The 21467-nt window shown below is 45.2% G+C and overlaps 1 protein-coding gene across 7 annotated transcripts in view; it reads right to left on the bottom strand.

Moving 5' to 3' along the window:
- GIT2 (GIT ArfGAP 2) overlaps positions 1-21467 on the bottom strand; it is a 1410467-nt gene that overhangs the window by 1242501 nt on the left and 146499 nt on the right. For all 7 annotated transcript variants that reach the window (XM_044068490.1, XM_044068492.1, XM_044068493.1 and 4 more), the window contains exons 2-3: positions 3615-3748; positions 3008-3120 (exon numbers count right to left, since the gene is read on the bottom strand). In XM_044068490.1, coding sequence (XP_043924425.1) covers positions 3008-3120; positions 3615-3748 — 247 coding nt within the window. The remainder of the gene's footprint in view (positions 1-3007; positions 3121-3614; positions 3749-21467) is intronic.

Here is a 21467-nt window from a genome sequence, read left to right as displayed (position 1 = left end):
GTCATTGTGAGTTCTTACTATGAGGAGGTGGCTTAGCACTCCCTGGTTTTGAAGAAGAGGCGCTCCATTGCTTAGATCTCTGCATGCCCTGGGGCTATTGTCTGTGGGGGGGGGGCTGCTTCTCTGGGGTCTGGGCTGAGCTGACCTGGAGGGGGCAGGAAAGGACCAGTGCTTGGAAGGGCAATGCCTACTGAACCTTGGTGGCTGGACCTGCAAGAAGTCTAACTGTCTGCATAGATTTAGCCTTTTCTTCCATTTTTTCAAGACCTCCTCTGCCTTGGTGCCAAATATGTTGTCTTTGTGCAAGGGTGCGTCCAATAATTTGGATTTGACATGGTCTGGCAAGGGTTGTTCCTTAAGCCAAGCATGCCTTGTAAGGACAAACCTTGACTGCTGCCCTGCAAAATGCTTCTAGGGCGTCAAAACCACATTGTAAGGTGTGCTTAGTTACTTGACTTGCAGAATGCATTAACTCTTGTAACTCTATTTTCTGCACAACCAGGAAAAGAAGATATTTTTTGTTTGACTAGTTACATAGTATGTTGCTGACATTTCAACATATGAACCTGACAATTTAGTGCTCTAATAGTAAGAGTAGCAGAGGTGTATACTTTTTTACCCCATTGGTCTAATGCTTGGGAATCCCTATCTGAGGGGGTGGGATTCTTAGCAGAAGTTGCTTTAATTCCTTTAGGTCCTTGAGAAAATCTCGGGGTCAGCAGTAGGATTTTTGAAAATAAATTTGTGAGAGTCAGAGACTCTTACAGTACCAGTCAAGTTTTCTGGGAGCAGGAGGGAGGGTGTCAGGAGTCAAACTGGATTCCATAGAAACATCATCCACAACATCCAGGACAGGAGGGATGGCCAGAGGTCTGTGCTGTGGAAGACCTAAGAATTCCCCAAGTTTCTTTTTTTTTTGACCAAGGGTAGTCCTGACATTCCCATTGGAAATGGTCCCTTAAAGTATGTAGGGTTTCCCCAAAGGAAAAGTCCTCGGGTGGAGAGACTGAAGGGATTGATTCCTTTGCATCAGAATCCTCATAAGCAGAGAGGGGTTGCATATCTTCATATTCAGATGCATCAGTCTCATCGGACTTCTGTTCAGATAAAACTACTGGGGACAAATCTCTTTCTTTTGGAAGGGGTAGCCTGGCTTCCCCTGATAAGCATTATAAGGTCTTCCACCATTTTAAGCATTTGAGACTGAGGAAAGGAAGCAGGTGCCTGAGCTTGGATGTCATTTTTTTGGGTGTGGTTTGTACCCTGGGCCTTAGAAACTCAGTAGTTTTCGAAAGAACTGCAGACACGAAAGAAGTCATCAGTCTGTGCCGAGAATCGGTAGTGCAAAGTACTTCCTCGGTAGCCGGTGCCTGCTCAGCGGCTCCAAACCCATCCAACATACAGACATCCGCAGGATCCTTAGTCGAAGAGTCTCACGGCATTCCGGACTCTGAAAGGGTTTCGGTAGCGGCCTGTGAATCCACAGAAGTGGGCACCTCACTGAGGACCGGAGAACTGACGATTAGCTTAACGGAAGCGTCGCCGGCAGTTTTGGACATGTGCAGTCTGTCTCTGTCTTCATCCTTATGTTTTTTTGGAAGATCTGCTGTCGGATGGCTTACCAAAGCCATAACGGAATTAGAGGGGAGCGAAAATATCTAGCTACAATAAGGGCCTGCGGACGTATAGTACTGGCGTTGAACAAAGCACAAAAGCGACAGCAGTGGACGTCGTGGTCTGGGCCTAAGCAAGTGACGCAGTAAGAATGAAAGTCTTGGTGTGGTATTTGCTTTCCAGAGGCGAGATACATGTCAACTTTTTCTGACATCGGTTAGAGCAAGAAAAAAGGATCCCCAATGGGGTACTTAGCTTTAGAAGACTTCAACTTCAATTTGGAAACAAAAAACTCAGGTAGAGGCCAACCAGCACTTGTGCAAACTGCTTCTGCTTCGGGCTCCTCGACAAGAAAGACTGATGTAATGGCGTTGGCTGCCTTATTTTATACCACTGACCAACTGACATCAGTCCTGGAGCGACAGCAACCGAGACAGAAATACTAAGCCTCTGGTATTCGGGCCAACTGAGGGCTACCCTGGCAGGGATAACCCAAATGTGATGACTGCAACAGTGAAACACGAACAACAACATTACTATTTCTCAGTGCAAAATGCAACACTGATTGCCAGTAACTGCTAGAGCCACTCTGTTTAACTGCCTCACATACAAATTAACTAAACTGCTCCTAATTATCACTAGCACATAAAATGCGACACACCAGTAATTCCTTTTGCTCATCTACAGAAAATATAATGCTGCTGTCTAGACTATACTTATTTAAAACAGGTGAAAAAGCTTTCTCAAAACTTGCACTGGCAGCCTAAACTAATAAACGCAAAAGATCAGAAGACTCCCATAATTAGCCACATTTTAAGTGGAACTGATTACATTTCCATCCAGGGAATAAAAGTTTTGCTGCCCTAACACTGGCTTAAACTTCACATCAAACAACTGCATATTTTGTACAACTTATTACAGAACAATCTTGATGCTATGCACTCCTGAAAATTGTGCAAATTTCATTTATCAATATCATAATAAGAATCTATTGTTCCTCTCTGAAAATAACTAATTCTTGTTATCTCATGTAATTCTTTAACTACTAATATGTACTGTATGCTTCCTGTATACTTAAACTCTTGCTCTCCGAACAACACTTTTTGGGCACTGAATAATACAATATGGACATTTTAAACTGCCAAATTGACCATGGACATGGCTGAACATGCTCAGAAAAACATGCTGCCAATTTAGTTAACCAGTTAAGTAATATATAAATAAAATACATCCCATCTTAGGCTTTATCCTCCAAGACAGAACAGTAAACATTATGTCACTACATCAATTCCATTTTGCACACAAAAGACACCATCAGAATTACTTGAATTTCTAGGACCACCTTTTCCATAAAGACTTTATTTCACATTTATTATAAAAATATTTTACTTACTGCACTTTGTCTTGAGGATTTGCCTTGCGTCTGACGCTCATTGCTGATGTTGGGTCCAGCAAACAATGTTCCCATATCGAGTTGGCTCCATTACTATACAATGTCTGGACCATCTGAAAAAAAAAATTAAATATGCTTCCCATTCACCTCTAAATTCACCATTCCTTAATTTTACTAAACTCAGATCAAAACTGTAACTACATTGTTGCCTCATTTACAAGTGAATTTTAATTTACTCTCTAATTCATCTGGTAAGATGGTCCAGCAGACACAAGCTTATTCTCTTCAGGGATGACATGGGAGCACTAGTCTGGTTAAGTGACTTGTTTTGTCATACTACACAGATGTAGTCTGTAATAACCAATCCCAGACTACCCGATAAAGCTTATGAATAGCTTACAGCTTTAACACTATGTTACATAGTACTGATCTTTCTCTATTGGGGGTTGTTTTACAAAATATTATCAATGCAGCACCTTAAATACAGTCTGTTCATTTCCTTATGTATAAAAGGCACACTATATCATGTCAATGAACATCATACTAGACAACTGGACAAGGAATTAAAAAGAAAAGCAAGAAAATTATTTCAGACTGGCAGTCATACCTGCAATAATGTGGGAGGCCATGCTGTATGGGATAGGTGTCTGACTTGTGATATATGACGTCCAAGACTTCGATGCACACTGCAACATTCATCACAGATCAAAGTGCCCCGATTTGTTGAAGCCCAGTGAGGATCTGGAAAATAGAAATTACCACAAAATGCAGTCAGCATTAAGTGTGCAATTAAACATTTTGAAAACTTGCAAGGATGCCCTTCACTTAGATTCTAGCTACATACAAGAGCACTGTTAATGCTAGTTCTGACATCTATCCTTTAACAGAAAGCTGCCCATACTTGCAGCTTTCTACTACACAAAAATGTATTCACTATTAATATTTCTTCTTTGCCTACAACTGACAATTTAGTGCTCTAATATGCAACATTCATAACTGGAAATAAGAAGTTATGTACTCACCATAACGTTCCATCTGAGTAGGTAACTTCATTTGTCTGCAACCTTTGGGTATCAGATCCGATCTCGGATCCGAGCCGGCAACTTATTTCACAGCTATAAGATCCAAGCTCCTAGCTCCTCCCCTTACCCATAATCCCCTGCCAACCCTGACTGACCTCAGATCAAGTTTGCCCTCATACAAGCAGCTAAAAGGCTAAATACGTCCCGAAGGGGACTAGAAGGACATCTAGGAACTAAAATTCTGAAGGTCGGGGGAAGGGGGGGGGTGGTTGCAGACAAATGAAGTTACCTACTCAGATGGAATGTTATGGTGAGTACATAACTTCTTAATCTGAAGAAGGTACTTCATTTCTCAGCAACCTTTGGGACAGAGTCCCCAGCTACCTGGATCTTGGGCGGCCATCATGGAAGGATGTTCCGGAGCACTGCGGAGCCAAAGGATGTTCTCCCTCTGGAGATAACGTCCAGCTTATAATGGTTGATAAAGGTATGAGATGAGGCCCAAGTGGCTGTGGAGCAAAGATCATCTAAAGACGCTCTAGACCTAAAGGCAGCAGAGGTAGATATAGAGTGAGTAGAATGTGCATGAACTCCCTGAGGTACGGGCCTCCCAGAACTTTCATAGGCCAATAGAATACACAGAGATCCATCGTGATTACCCAAGTTAAATTTGGCAAAGGAGATAAACTGGTCGGATTGTCTATGACCAGCAGTCCTATGAATGTAGAAGCGCAGTTGTCTATGCACATCTAACGAATGCAATTTGTATTCTCCTTTGTTCTGATAGTTAGGAAAAAAGACTGGCAGGTTAATGGATTGGTTGATATTAGCCTCTGAAACCACCTTGGGAAGAAATGAGGGATTGGTCCTGAGGTACACTCTATCCTGGTGAAAGGCCAAGTACGGGGGTTTTACACAAAGGGCCTGAAGCTCAGAAACTCTTTTCGCTGAAGTAATAGCGACAAGGAACGCCGTTTTCCAAGGTAGGTACTTAAGATCAACCAAAGCAGCAGGTTCAAACAGGGGAGTTGTTAAGTCCTGTAGGACTAGTGATAAATCCCAAGGGGGTACAATTTCCTTGACAGGAGGTCTGAGCAGGAAGGTACCCTTGAGAAAGGTTTTACACAATTTTGCCATAATCAAAGGACCTGACTCATGTCCCACATGGTAATGAGAAATAGCTGCCAGTTGAACCTTGACCGTAGAGCAGCAAGCCCCATGATGAAATAGACCTGTAAGGAGATCCAACACAGCCGTCAACAGTGCTGTGAAGGGATCTAAGTTATGATTCTCCGCCCAGATGGAGAAACGCTTCCACTTACTACGGTAGACCTTTCTAGTGGAAGGTTTGTGTGCTGCTACTAGGATGGCTTTAACTGGGGAAGAGATTCCGGGAGTCCTGACTAGGAGTGGAACTGGAGCAGCCAAGCTGTCAACTTGAGGTTGTCCAGATTCGGGATCAGGAGACCTAGGGGATGAGATATTAGATCCGGTATGGGATCCAGAATTCAAGGAGGATTTACCAGGTGAGACCACAGGTAAGGGAACCACGTTTGACTTGGCCAGAATGGGGCAATGAGGATCATTCTGCTCCCCAACCGACTGGCTTTCTGTATGAGTTTCAGCATCAGGGGTAGAGGTGGGTAAGCATAAAGTAGACCGGGAGGCCAAGCATGTACCAGAGCGTCTCGCGGGGGTTCCCCGAAGGGGGGAATTAGAGCGAAGTAACTGTTGCATTTCGTATTTGAGGGAGAAGTGAAGGGATCACAACAGGGTTGCCCCCAATCGGCAAAAATCCGCTTCGCTACCTGGGGATTGAGAGACCACTAGTAAGGGGAAAGAATGGTGCGGCCGAGTCTGTCCGGCAGTATGTTGGATCGTCCCGGAATGTGCGCTGCAATAAGAAAGCGGTTGGTGGAGATCGCCCATTCCCACACTCTCATGGCCTCTCAACAGAGAGGATAGGACCTGGTTCCCCCCTGTTTGTTGATGTACCAGACAACTGACATGTTGTCCATCTGGATCGCAATAGTTCCTACAGAAAGAAGGTTCTGAAGTGCTTGCAACGCCAACAGCACCGCCCTCATCTCCTGGACATTGATATGCAAAGAGGTCTCTGTCGTTCCACGTGCCTTAGACCGTCCTGCCTGAGTAATGCCCCCCCCCACCCGAGGCGAGAGGCGTCCGTGGTCACTGTGGCAAGGGGAGGAGGCGTGGAGAAGGGACGTCCCGTATGGAGATCCCGAGATTGGAGCCACCATAAGAGAGCCCTCCTGCAAGCCCTGCTGAGGGAAATAGGATGGCTTAGGGAGTAATGTAGAAAGGAGCACTGGACTTGAAGGGTCCATTGCAGGACCCTTATATTCAGACGAGCCAATGGCAGAAGAGTGATTGCCGCCGCTATGGAGCCTAAAGCCCTCAGGACCAATTCCGCAAGTGGAGCATCTAATTGGAGGATGGCCCACACATGAAGCCTCAGGTTTTGTAGTCGTTCCGCAGTCAGGAATGCTAGACGGTTTCTCGTATCCAACTTGGCCCCTATAAACTATCACCTGAGTCGGAGCAAGAGAGGATTTGTCCATGTTGATAGTGATGCCCAGCTGGGGAGCAAGCCGGAGGAAGTAGTCCCTGGATGAGCAAAGTAGATGCCTTGTCGGGGCGGTCTGCATTCCCTGGAGTCTCAGGTGGGCCGCTATCACTGCTAATACTTTGGTCAACACCCTGGGGGCTGTGGTGAGGCCAAAGGGAAAGATCCTGAACTTGTAGTGACCGTCTCCCAGCTGGAAGCGGAGGAACCTCCTGGATAGTCTGTCCATCAGAATGTGGAAGTACGCATCCTTGAGGTCTATTGAGCACATCCAGTCGTTCTCCCGCAATAGGGGGAGGATGGATTGAAGAGTGACCATCCGGAATTTTTGTTTGGTTACTGACAGGTTCAAAAAAGAGAGGTCGAGAATTGGTCTCAAGTCCCCCGTCTTTTTTGGCACCAGAAAGAACCTGGAGTAAAAAGCTAATCCACGCTGGTCTGGGGGGACGGGTTGGATGGCTCTTTTTTCTAGGAGCTGCTGAATCTCTGCAGCTGCTACCTCCCTCTGATCGGGTGGTACATCGGGGAGGTTTCTGAGTTTGGGGACATGATACAGGGGAATTTGGTAACCTCTGGATATGATACGAAGCACCCAGCGATCTGATGTGATGGATTCGCAGGTGCCTCGAGAAATGCCCCCCGACTGCCTCCAGAGTGGATCAGTCGGGCAACCCCTTAGGGTTGCTGCGTGGGCCGATCAGAGAAGATTTTTCTGGACCCAAAATTCTTCGGGCCCCCTCTGCCTCTAGGGCGGCGTCCTCCCTGTCCTCCTCTGCCACGGAAGGACTGGTTGTCCAGAGCAGGCTGGGAATGTTGCGATTTCCGGAACCACATCTTCTTCTGTCCCTTTTGGTTCTTGGAGAAGGACCTCTGGGGAGCAGAGAAGCGGACTCAAGACGGCAGACATCTTCCCATGCTTTTCGCTCTGGACTAAAGTCTTGCGAACGGTCTTGCCAAATAAGGCAGAACCATCAAAGGGGGCATTCGCAAATGACGCCTTGAAGGGTTCCACGAAGTCACAATGTTGGAGCCAGGCCTGGCATCTCATGACTAGGCCTGCTCCGCTGGCTCTAGCGGCTCCCTCTGTGGCATGGGACAAAAGCCGCATAGAGGTATTCGATATAGATCTTAGAGTGGCCATGCGAGTGGAGTACAACTGTTTGTCCTCCACCGACATGGACTCTGGGGGGGGGGGGGGCAGCATACTCTTTGATAAGGTCTCGCTGCATCCTAATAATGTGTGCCATGTAGTTCCGGGACCTTACTGAGAAGGTCGCTGAACAAAAGACCCGCTTCCCTAGGCGATCCATCGAGCAGGACTCTTTGCTCAGTGGATGGACCGAGGGGCTTTCCTGAGCTAATTCCCTCTTGGTGGCTGCCGCCACCAACATGGCATCTACGGGGGGGACCCTTTCTCCAGTGGGACCTCTCTGAAGGGGGGCTCAGAATCCTATCGGGGCACTTGGGAACTGGCTCCACAGTGTCCGGCTCCTTCCACGCCCTGGTGGTAATAAGGTCCACCAGGGGGTCGGCTGGAGGGGACACCCAAGAGGTAGATGGGCCTGCTTCGAACACCTCCAGGAACACGGACTCGGAGGAAGCCTTGGGGGCAGACCACCCCCCCCTAATCCTAAGCATTTCCATGACGTCTCCAAAGGAGACATCCTCGGGGGGTGACCTTGGGGAGCCTTCCCCTTCACCCAAGTCAGTGTCTTCTGTTAAGGATTCAGGGGAGTCCACATGCCTCCTCTTACACTTCCGCTTATGAGGAACATCCTCGGGGGGGCTGTCCGAGGAAGTCTCACCAGCAACGTCTTGTTCCAGAGGAACGACCTGAGACATCGAAGCAGGCTGTCCCTGTGGCCGGCTGATGGAAGCCAGACCCAGCCGAGAGGGAGTGCAGGATGGAGACAAGGCAAGGGCCGGGGGTCCGGATGCACTCAACAGAGCCCTCTCCACAGCATCAAAGGCCGAGGGAGAGTCGCTCTCTCTCAGATCCAAGAGCTGACTCCCACTCGGATCCGATGAGGGGATCGGAACTGGTGCTGAGACCATCTGATCCGAAGGACATGTGCTCCGACCTGGATGGAGCCGAAGGCACACTGAATCCCTCAGATCCGAAGCTCAGCCCACGGCTCTGAGAGCTCGGATCCGACAAGGATGGACCCGACAAACTCGAGGGAAAGGTCGGAGCCGAAGTACCAAGTACTGTCTGCGCCGACCCACCCACGGCTCCAACGCTGTCCAGCTCCGGGCACTCCGAACCCGGGAAGCGGGTTGGAGAAGGAGCTATCGGGGCAAAAAAAGGCGTTAGGGGGGTAGGAGCACTCCCATCTGCAGCTGGGCCTGGATGAACCTTCGCATCATCCGGTCTAAGTCCGCATCCGACAGGCTATAAGTGGATCTCGACGAGGCCACAGAGGCAGGACGGGAGTGTCGCCTCGATGACCTCGACGGAGATCGGGTCTCCTCCTCCTCGGGTCCCGGTGAGAAGCATGGGGACCGGAGCAGAGGAGGAGACCTGGAAGCCGTGGAGGGAGAAGCCAGCTTAGCCGGGGGGGCCGAAGCGGAGGCCTCGGCCCGCCGCTTGTGGTGCTTCTCCCTCCTTTTCTCCCTCCTGGCCTCCCTCTCCTCTGGCGCCGCAGCGGGAGTTTGAGTCCCGGCCGGGGGAGAGAGGCAGGAGTGGCCGCCACCAAGGACTGGGGTGAGGCCACGGGAGCACCGGAGGCCGAAGCCGAATCCGGGGGCAAAAGTCCCGCCAGGATCAGCTTCGACCTCAGTTCTTTCAGTGCCCTGGGGTTGAACGCCACGCAGATAGTACACCCTGAGGAGAGGTGTTCAACCCCAAGGCACCGAACACACCGAGTGTGGCCATCCGCTGGTGAAAGCTTATGACCACACTCGGTGCATTTGGAGGTTTTGGGGCCTCTGACATTATGCTAGTACAAAAAAGCAAACTCACTCACTCAAGGCCCCAAACACACACCGACCCACACAAAAACTACGCACCAGCGAGGGGAGGGGAGGAAATTACACTAAAAAAATAAGATTTTAGGACTAAAATAAGGGGAAACCTAAACACACTCAACCTTTTAATAAAAAAATATAACAATAATTACAATAAGTTGAAAGACTTATCTGACCAGACTAGGAGCTCTGAATCTAGCTGCTTTCACTAAGTGCGGCAAACTAGATCTTTGGTCAGTCAGGGTTGGCAGGGGATTATGGGTAAGGGGAGGAGCTAGGAGCTCGGATCTTATAGCTGTGAAATAAGTTGCTGGCTCGGATCCGAGATCGGATCCGATACCCAAAGGTTGCTGACAAATGAAGTACCTACTTCAGATCAAATGGTTAACAAGGCGGTCCTACTTAGCAATGAAGTGAAGTATAAACGACACCTCACTGAACCTGTAGTGTAGGTGAAGTATAACAAGCCATGTAGTACATGCCAGTTTCTCATTTATATTTTAGCCACCATCTAACCTCTTTGGGTCACCTCCACAACTAGGCAACTTTATACAAAATTCTACTTCCAAATTATAAATTTAAATTTTCTTCAAGAAGCTGTAATTTACAGATGGAGGGAAAACATGCCAATTACTGCTTAGGAATTGCAAGAGATTAACCTATCAGTGATCAAAGCACACTGTTTTGACTCATTGGTTTCTGAAAAGAATATGAACTCCTGTGAGTCAAAAATGCTAAAACACACAAAAAATTCTGCTGGGGGGGGGGGGTTCCCTCCTCCTCAGACGCTCATAAAATTTTCTACCAATTCCACAACTGAACTTCAAGAAGGAAAAGGAGAAAATTCACGAAAAGTACTCAGCGGTCTTACATAAAGCAGTGAAACTCACCACGATATTACATTTTCTTACCAAGGCCACTTTTCTCTCAATGCGTCAATGACCTGTAATTATGCCACACTGCAAAGGATACTACATAGGAAAACAGAAAGGCAGACTGGAAAAAGATGCAGAGATATTCAAAGACACCAACAAAAGTGAATGGTTTAAGAAAGGATGTTTACAGGCCTGATAAGCTGCTTTCCCCAGGGTTCTCAGGTGTCTAGCCAGTGCGTTGGATGAGCATCTGACAATTATTCATCATATCACCCGGCAGAGAACAGGTTCAAGGAATGGAAGATAGCAAGTGTGGTACTGCTTGTACTACTGTAGCAGCAAGAATGTGAGAGAAAAAAACAGGTACTTTTCCGTTATCAGGGCAACAGGTCTAATGACCTATTGGAAGGTTAGGACGCGGTCGCAATGATCCATAAAATAAGGTTTTCTCTGTTAAACAGAGGAAGATGATTTGCACACTTAATTTATCAGGAAATGTATTACATAAAACGTACCTAATGTTGTTAATGCTCCCGCCTACAGACTTTACCAGGCACCATGGTATTAGCCAGTAGCAGTAAATATGTGAGGTAAGAATATTTTGTAAAATAGTAACTGGAAAGTAGTACTTGTCATTATCAACACTGGGATCATTAAATACAGCATTAGGATAACCACCCACTCAGTAGCACTTCAAGTTCAAACAGGAGGAAAACACAAAAGTGTGAGATGATAGAAGGGGAATACTCTCAGGTATTTTCTGTGAAGCAGTATGCACATCTGCAAACAGCAGGGGGTCGGGGGTGTAGTCCCCAAAATCAGTGGGTATAGACAGGTTAGAAGCCCATCCCCCACAAAATGCTTTAGTAGTACAAGGGTGAGTTTTGAAATTTACCATTTTTTGTTTGCATTGCCAAATTGCAATTACCACTCTACTACTATTTCATGTCTCGCACTTGTCCCAGGGAGCCAGGACCATCGCTAAAGTACTAAATTACAGTACGGCTGAAATGCAAGAGATGTGGTTATGGTTAAGAGTTATGTTGCCAGAAATATGTGAAGTAATCCTCATCTCTCTACCTTGTTTTATGCCTCTGCCATTTATACCAACCTATCTAAAAACAACCTTAGCAAACTTGCAACCAGCTATAACAACATTGCCAGATTTGCCACTGGCTCCCCTTTTAGAACCCATCACAACCTTAAACAGCTGGGATGGTTAGTACTGCAGAACCAACTACTTTGACAACAACTTACTATCACCAAAGAGACACTCTACCACCCTAAGAATACTCCAATCCTCACTAGGTCTGATTACCCCATACAAAAATCTGGCAACACTACGCTCATCTAATAAGCTTCTAGTTTCCACTACTAAATCTAACAACAAGGCTGGGGACTCACTATTCTCTAACACAGTGGGAAAAACCTGGAACCAGCTTCCTAATGAATTCTCATCACTTTCTTCTACATTGCTTTTCAAAACACACTGGCTATGTCCCTGCTCTAACCATGACAAACATCTTATTCCCTATCTCCCTTTACTTATCTGCTCTACTGTTCTATGATGCATATCTGTTGCAACTAGAAAGCTAACCACTACTTGGTATTAAAGGAGACTTCCTCTCAGCACTGTTCAAGATTTACTTACTCTAAAAGTACTCACCCTCTACTGTACTGTAAGTAAGCATAAGTTTGTATAACTGTAACCAGGCCTCTGATATAAAGTACAAATTCTTTGTTTTTTTTTTCTTTTTTGTATTATATGTTATCTAAAGTTTTTATAGGCGACTCTGTACACATGTTTTTGTCCGATCTAAAATAATTTAATGTAACTTCCTTCTATTGCATATATTGTATGTTATGATACTATTGCCTGTATTGGAGCTTCTCTCCCCGGGCCTCTACTGAAAATGGACATATATCCAAGTTAGACTAGCCCAGTCAACAAATGTAAAATAAATAAATAAATAATTACTAAAGAACAGCAGGTACAAATACTGGTTTCGGTGCTCATTTCAGATGCATCTTATAGAGAAAACAGACTTCACATCCACATAAAACAAAGGTCATCCCCTGTCCATTTTCAAATGCAATTTAGATCTATAGATGGGAAACAGAAAATTTACCCCAGGATTGCACACAGTACTTCTAATGGATAGATACAGCTCCTAGATGCTTTATCCCATGCATGGGTCCTCTCAAATTATCTATGGTACGATCCCAGTTATTCTCATTAAATGTAACATATAATTACTGATGGGATGGGTAAGGCCAATCTATAACCAAATGAGCACAAAGAGGGAAACTGGCTAGGCAATGCTAGGATCTACATTCTAGATTAAAGACACAAAGTAGTAATGTTTCCAGTATCCAACAAAGGTTAGGCCATACCTTGAGTACTTAATGGGGTCACTTCTGCAGACAATTTAGGGAGTGTGAAATCAAGCTGTTACAAGGTGCCCTGGTGAAGACCACCAGAAATTTCTGCAATGGACAAAGGGTGAGGGACAAAGCCTAAAAGAACTTGGACACATCACTACAACAAAGGATGGGAGGCATGATATTGGTGTATTAGTTTTTGCTATGGAGTTTTGATGGGTTTACCTTGAATATGAAACACAAATGAGGAAGAAGAGTGTATAAAGCAATACGTTGTAGGGACAGACTGTTTTTGCAAAAGTACTTATGCATTAAGTGTGAAACAGGCGGATTCATGGACTGGACTACTGGATTATGGTGATAAAATATGCTACACATTACAAAACAATGCCATAAACCGCACTACAAACAAAGAAGACACATGCCAGGATGCAGATCAATAAAAAATATCTGTTGGCAATGGAAAACTTTCTACAGAACAGCAAACACAAAAAAGCACCACAGTAATACATTTATGAAAAATTTTAAAATACCTTTTAAAAAAAAAAAAAAAAAAACAAACTGGAGGCTGAGCTCTCTCAGCATAGTACTGGCACAGTCAGTCTGGAGGAGAAGGTAATCACACACACCACAAATACAGTCTCACATAGACCTATCGCAACAGCAAACCAAACACAAAACACACAAAAACATACTCGGAGGCTCTAAATAAAAATCTGCCCAAGCAACAGAGATCTCCAAAGCAGACATCCAAGCAACTGCTACCCCACAACAATACCCACGTATCACATAGTTCACAAAGTCAGTGTGCCACACAGTCACAGCCCTTAAGGCTAAACAACACACCTAATACACTTGTAATAGGTGACTATTGTCAGACACACTGACGTCCCTCTCACCAGGCTGAACAAGGAGAAAGTCACTGTAAGCTGCCTGTCGGGTGCCAGGATCCGCCACATAACACAAGCACTCAGGTCACTCCAAAGCAAGTACAAATATGACTGTCATTGTCCATGCTGGTGTGAATGACCCGAGACGTACCTCCCTGGATTACATGAAAATAGACAGAGGAACACTCTGATCATGTGGCCCAGGCCGGTATGACCCTGACCTCGAGTAGCATCTTACCCTCGCCAAGAATGATACCACAGTATAAAGACAAAATGATCAATTTCAACAATTGGCTAAAGTATTGGTGTCACTCAAAGGGGATCCAGTGTGTCAGCCTGGGATGACATGCTTGACAAGCCATGTTGCTTCGCTAGGGACGGCTTGCACCCGTCACCCCTGGGTTTTCAAATACTGGCCAAGGCTCTTGCCACCCCCATAGTGCCTTTTTTAGGCAAGGCTCAAAAGACAAACCTACCTCCTTAGACAACACAAGGAAAAAGAAACTAAGGGTAATGCTGCTCAATGCCAGAAGTCTAAACCTCAAGATGCACGCACTCGAGGCTCTCCTCAGTATGGGGAATATCGATATCTGTGCAGTAACAGAAACCTGGTTCAAGGCTCCCGAGAGCACCCAGCACTACCAGACTATACCTCATACCATGCTTTTTGGTCCCAAAACTCGGACCGAACCACAAGAGGAGGGGGAGTATCCATATTGATCAAAGATACTCATACCTCCAGGCTAGTGACACTGCACGAAGCATCAGAGACCATCCATGTGCAACTAACAGTGGGCAAAACTGCCTTCCAGTTTGTAGCCTACTACAGACCACCCTCCCAAACTCAGGAACCCCACTCGGCTTTCCTGAAGACACTGGAGAATATGAAGGTCTCTCCAAACCCCATTATATTGGGTGACTAACTACCCAAACATAGACTGGGAGCACTACTCAAGCCCCCAACACCCTAGCCCAACAGTTCCTAGAATTTATAAACTCAAATGCTATGGAACAACTGGTCACCACTCCCACAAGAGGGGAAAACATATTGGACCTGATCATCACCAACATGGGGACTCTATGTTCATACCAGAGGTATACCCTCAGTGGTAAGATCTGACCATAAATTAATCATTATGGACATGCATATCCCGTCCCCACCCCCAGCAAAGGAAACCACGGTCAAAAACTTCTCAAAAGCAAACTTCCCACTTCTCAAAACCGAGGTGGAATCCTTCAAAGCCCCAGGGCCAGTGGAAAATACGGCCCAAACCGGAGAATCCTTTACAAACGCATTCTATGGATACCTACAGGAATGCATGGATCGTACTATCCCAAATAAAACCAAGACACACTCCTCCAAAGGCAGGAGACCTGTCTGGTGGACCCCAGCCATAAATAAGCTGTACAACAGAAGGAGGAAGCTACTACATGATAGAGCAAAATCCCTGAAAGGGAAGGCAACTCTGATCAGTACTAGCAAGAAACTATGATCCCTCATAAAATCATCTAAGGCTAGCTTTGAAAGAAAAATTGCACAAGACGCTAAAGATAATCACAAGGCTTTCTTTAGTTATGTCAGAAACCTGGGTGGAAACTCCCAGATATGCTCTGAGTTAGTGCAAAATGACAAAAAATACACTGAACCCACAAACATTGCCAACATCCTGGCAGACAGGTTCAGTACAAACCCCCCCCCCCCACCCACCAAATGAGCAAATGACTATCCCAACAGAGTGTAGCCTCCCTGACATCACAGATGCACAGGTGAGAGCTGCCCTCTCCAAAGCACAAAACACAGCATCAATGGGACCAGACGGTGTCCCGGGCTGTGTTTTACATGAGCTCCAAGAAGAACTGAACCCTCACTTAAAATCACTGTTCAGTCACAGCCTTACAACAGGATATGTACCCAAAGAATGGCGTACAGCAACTGTGGTCCCACTCCATAAAGGTGGTGCCACAATGGACCCCTGAAACTATCACCCTATAAGCCTAACTAGCCTGGTCTGCAAAGCTATGGAGCGTATCATCATGGAACTCAAACAAAGACATTGGGAACCTCCAAACACTGGATCCTACCCAATTCGGCTTTGTTAAGGGCAGATCTTGCCTCTTGAACCTGGTCAATTTCTTTGAAACAGTCACCAAGGCCATAGACGAAGGGAAGGTAGTCCACACAGCCTACCTTGACCTTGCAAAAGCCTTCGACACAACACCCCACTCGGGCATCATAAATAAGCTCACCAGCTTAAATACCAACCCCTATGTCACAAGATGGGTTGCAAACTGGCTTAGGGATAGAACCCACATGGTCAGAATTGCAGGTGCCATGTCAGACTCTAAACCAGTTACAAGTGGCGTCCCACAAGGCTCATTCCTGGGACCTCTCTTGTTCAGTATACATCTCTCTGAGGTACAGGCTAACACAGGGGGACTATGGCTGACAAAGTTTGCAGATGACTGCAAACTGGGGGCCATAATTGACTCGCCGGCTGACACAAGCATCCTCCAAAAAGGTCTCACAGAGATGAATAACTGGTGCCAGAGCCATTGCCTAAAGCTAAATGCCAAAAAGTGCATAGTCATCCCCTTTGGGAAAAACAAAGTGCCACAAATTACCACATAGGTGGTAATCCATTAAGTACGGAAGTAATTAGAGATTTGGGGACCCAAGTAGATTGGCAATGTGATTGTCAAAGGAGAGATTGCAAAGTGGTTAGAAAGACATTCCTATATAGCCCACCTTATCACGAAGGGGTTCACATCGAGATCAAGAGAGGTCATTGTGCCCCTCTACTCATCACTCATCAGGCCCATAATTGAATACAATGCCCCATTTGGGATGTACCTTACCAGACACCTGCTACAACTAGAAACACCCCAAAAGTACCTCACCAAGAGGCTCAAGAGACTCAAACAGATGCCCTACGCAGTTAGGCTAAAGAAACTCCAGCTCTACTCAGTTGCTTACCGCCTACTCAGAGGCGATCTGTGCCTGATGTATAAAGCCATGTCCAACCCAGAATTAATGGACATGCTCCACCTCAAGAAATCCAAATCCATCAGAACTACACGCTCCAGTGACTTAAACCTCAACACAGAAATAAATAGAACATGCTGGAGGGACAGATTCATATCCCACAGGCTACCCTCACTCTGGAACAAAATCCCAATCAATGTCAGACAGAGCCCCTCAATGACCCTCAAGAAGAATCTTGACGTTTGGATGGGAGATCGTAGGTTTACCCTTGGGATCTCTTCTTTGTCACTGCTAGACAGAGGCCCGGTAAACTAACCTTAAATGGGCCATCTTCTGTGACCTACTATACAGAGGCACAGTCAACTAATCTAAGAAGGGTGGCGAAAGCCAAACACACTCTGGCTAGGCTTGTAAATGCCCTAGGGCAGATAGCCTAGTATCAACCTATGAACTCAAGCATGAATGTGAACACTGTGGTGAGAACCTCAATCAAAAAGAGAATGAATGGTCATCAGTAAAAAAAAAAAATGGAAATTGTACAGTTACCATTACAAGAGATGTGCAAGAGTGAGGACCATCCTCAGTAACTCACTGGACTATAGCAGGATGCAGGAAAGCTCTACAACCCAAACCTTTTCCCAGTTCTAAAGTTAGCGGTGTTAAACACAAGGCATAGAACACCTTCATATCCAAGGGAAATCATTAGAGGACCTACTCTTACAGATCTACTGTTATTCTAAGTATGTAACTCATCTGATTAGGGTGGGCCCATCCTCAATAACTTGTACGACAGCATCCCAAAACTCCCTCTCTCTTGGGTAAATCCCCAGGAGAAAATACCCTTGATAATGGTAACTTCAAAGGGAGATATGCATGTGAAAATGAGATCCAGCTTGTAATCATTTCCAAAGATGTTATGGAAACACGATGCAGACACAGAACAAATGTCAAGGGCTGCTTTTCTTAAAGTTGTTGAGTACAGCCTTAGTAACTTAGTGACATACTTAAAATGTGGTACAAATCATGCAAATAGCCATCCAGGAAGGCATAGTTTAGAAACTGTATGGCCCAGAGCCCTAAACGAAAGCAAAATGTGTGTTTTAAAAATTTACCATAAACCTGTTTTTCCCCTCACTTCACTTATTTACTTATTTACATTTGTTGACCGGGAGTCTCCAACTGGACGTAGGTCCATTTTCAGCGGAGGCCTGGGGAGAAAAGCTCCACAGTTAAAATATACAGACAGTAATTCCTGTTTCTATTAGGCCAATTTACCTTTAATTTTTCTACAAACTGTCTAAAATGTCTATAAATATTAAATGATCGTCATACAACTTGTATTGATTCTTAACCAATGTTTTTATATCATCTCTAAATTATAATTATTTAAACGGCAGATGACTTTGTTTTTAGTTTTGAAGATTGTAAAACAGAAGTTATGTACTTACCTAACTTGGCACCTGTGTTGTTGTCCAATTTCATTCTGCCTCACTACTGGCTCTACGGATCCAATCACACTACAGACAGGATGAATGGGCGCAAAGCTCGGATCACAGGGAGACTGGGTAGGATCCTGGGGATGAGGGACTGCTTCTCGTGGTCTAGAGAAAGTCCTCCCTGCCACCTGAAAGGCAGATGAACCTGGGGAAGCTCCTCTCCTCTCCCTTGCAGCTGGAACTATCAAGGAAGAGAAGGAAGATCCCGGATCCAATGCCTCCAGATAGCACCAGGCTCGAACTGTCAAGGGACAAAGCCCCTAGGGGCATAGATGACTCCTAAAGAGTCACAGCTGAGACCAACCCTGAGGAGTCGGCACCAATGTCTCAGGTCCGGGACATGCTCAGCTCCGAGGGCATCAGAGTGGAGCTAGTCTGGGCCACTGCTGGGGTCAAAGAAAAACAAATTCTTCTCTCTGACAGTAGCCCATTTGGAAAAGTCAAATCCTGAAGTTCTGAAACCAGAGGTTGAATCAGAATTGGAGACTGTAGTATGGGAGTTGGAGACCTCAATGATTCTGCATGGAATGGAGATGGCAAAATCCCCAACTGAATCTGGGCTTTGAGAAAACCCTGCATCATCCTGTCCATATCTGAATGCGACAGCCAAGAGGATCTTGACAAGGCTGAAGCATGGGTAGACTTGACCAGGGACAGGCTGGTCAGAGCGGTCGGGGCTGGAAAAGGAGAATTGCTCCGACAGAGTATGACTCTAGGACCTCAAATCAGAGTACTTAAAACCCAAAGAGGATTCACCTAGAGATGGGGAGCTCTGGATCCGAATAACGTACAAATGATCTGAGGAGCTGCTTGGACCTGAACGCCGAGGATCGGACAGCATTCTGATCTTAAAGGAACTTCTCGGATCCAAAAAGGTGCACAGATCAGGAAGATCCAATAATTTCTGACATTTTTCTGGCACAGAACACGTGGACCCCAGGGATGCTGAGGGGGCACAGCTCTTAAGCTTCTTAGAAGCAGGAGTTTGAGCTCCAGAGGTCGGACCTCTCAAAATCAGCTTATTTCAATCGGCAAGGCCACTGGGATTGAAAGTCATACAGATATCACAGTCAACATCCAATCAACCTCTGAATGTCCCAGCCCAAGACAATATACACAACTCTTGCCGGCGTCCGATTGGGGAATCTTATGCCCACAAAAGGTACAACTTTTAAAACCTGCAGGTTTGTCAGACATGCTGAAAAGCAAGAGTTAGCGCATGTGAACACACACACACACACACACACACACACACACACACACACACACACACACACACACACACACACACACACACACACACACACACACTAAAGATAAGCTGACCCAAACAGTTTACACTAACTCTACCACAGAGAAAGTAATGATACCTGGAAAGTTTTTTTATAAAACAGTTAAAGAAAAAAAAGGAATCAACAGTTACAGAAGAAAATTTGAAGGGGGGAGGGGCAGACAAACCTAGTGCCAGTGAAAAACCTAGCTAAAAGGGAGGGAAGGAAAGACAAAAAGATAAATAATATTAATACTAGTTAAGAAGAGATTTGTTACAGAAAAAGCAAAATAGACGCAATGAAATAGGAAAGAATCGCTCATCTCTGCTGAGGCTACGGAATTGTATCTGAGCTGGAAGGCGGCAAATGAGATCTGAGGCGAGGAGGAGTGGGGCATTATGTGAGAGGGAAAAACTTGAGGCTCAGATTGTAAGTCTTGAGAAGTGGCCAAGTCAGATCAGAGATCAGATCCATAGACCCAAAAGTGGGGCCAAATGAACTAGACATCAGATTTATTGTTAATAATTTGGAGCTTTTCCCCAAAGGCCTGCCCTGAAAATAGGCTTCTACCTGATTGGAGTTTCCAGGTAATAAAATGTCAATATATAAATTACATATGGACTTGGTTCAGTCTAAATATTATCTTAAAGGGTTACGACTATCCAAACAGTGTAGCAAGTAGGACTAAAGACAGGAAGCATTGGGGAAAAATGTAAGCACCAATTTAAATCTAATCTCAGCTGTAGATTTAAGCTTAAAGTAGGGTTCATCGTAACAAAAACTGTATTGATGGAAAACCAAATAAGGTAGTTTGGCACAGAGGACAAGTATTTCAGAAATCCTACTTGCTAATGTAATGGCTGCCACGGAAAGTCTTTATAGCAAGAAACAAAGCCTGTTGTACTTGCAGGTTCAAAAGGAGTCCAAGTCAACTTTTCCACAAAAATTTATAAAACCCAAGAAGTTACTGGATCACCCAGTGGAGAAGTCAACAAAATGTGCCTCAGATGAAGACGTTACATACGCGTAACAAAGCCAATTAATTTGAATCTTGGCTTGAACATCAGAAGTGGCAGCCAAATAGTTTTAAGGCTGGCTTAAGTTATTCAAACAAACATCTGTGACATTGCAGGACTACAGCAAAAGGATCTAAACCTTTGAACTAACTCACACAGAAAAACATGTCGAGTTGTCCCTATACATTTTCCTTGGGCCTAGCTTTTAGAAAGGAAGATTATGACCACCCTTGCCTGTAAATGAAGGATTACCAGCAGAAACTGAAAATGGAGAACTCAGAGATGGGGTCAGCAGTGTTTTCATAGGGCTGAAGAAAAAGGGCTTCTCTAAAAGATGAGGCAGAAGATAAGAGAATTGGATGCTTAACTAAAGACCTACGAAAATTACTATTTTGTGGACAAATCTAGTCACCAGGGGAAATGGAGTAAAGGTACACAGGAATTCTGATGGCCACCTGTGGGCTACAGTACCCATTGGTAATGTACTGCAGGAATGGAATAAAGGAAAAGTCGTCTCAGCATTCACAAATTCAAAAGGGTAGAAGAATAAGTGACTATTAACACATGCTTTTGTAGTAAGAGTGTGGATACGAAAACAGAACAACAGAAACAACTAGGGATAGGTTACTTACAAAAGAAAGAAAACAGGATACTCCAGAAGGATTATAATGGAAAATAGGAAAGTGTGGAGGGAGGGAAGACGGGGAGGGGAAGTGATGTGATTTTTTTCATTTTTTTTCTTTCATTAAGCCTGTTACAGAAGCTAATGAATATTGTTGATGTATTCATTAAAAAAGTGATGCCTTGCGTTAAAGAAAAGAAAACTGGACATAGTTATTTAAAAGTTATGTACTTAACAAAACTTGGTATTTGTGTTGTCCATTTTCATTCTTCATCATCACTGGGTCTAGGATCGGAGTCGGCCACATTATTCAAGACTTCCGATCTGTGCCTCATGCTCCGCCCTTTAT

The sequence above is a fragment of the Protopterus annectens genome, chromosome 4.part0 (genome assembly GCF_019279795.1).
Source record: "Protopterus annectens isolate FY-2018-M chromosome 4.part0, PAN1.0, whole genome shotgun sequence".
NCBI lineage: Eukaryota > Metazoa > Chordata > Ceratodontiformes > Protopteridae > Protopterus > Protopterus annectens.
This window is presented reverse-complemented; position numbering and strand designations above follow the sequence as displayed.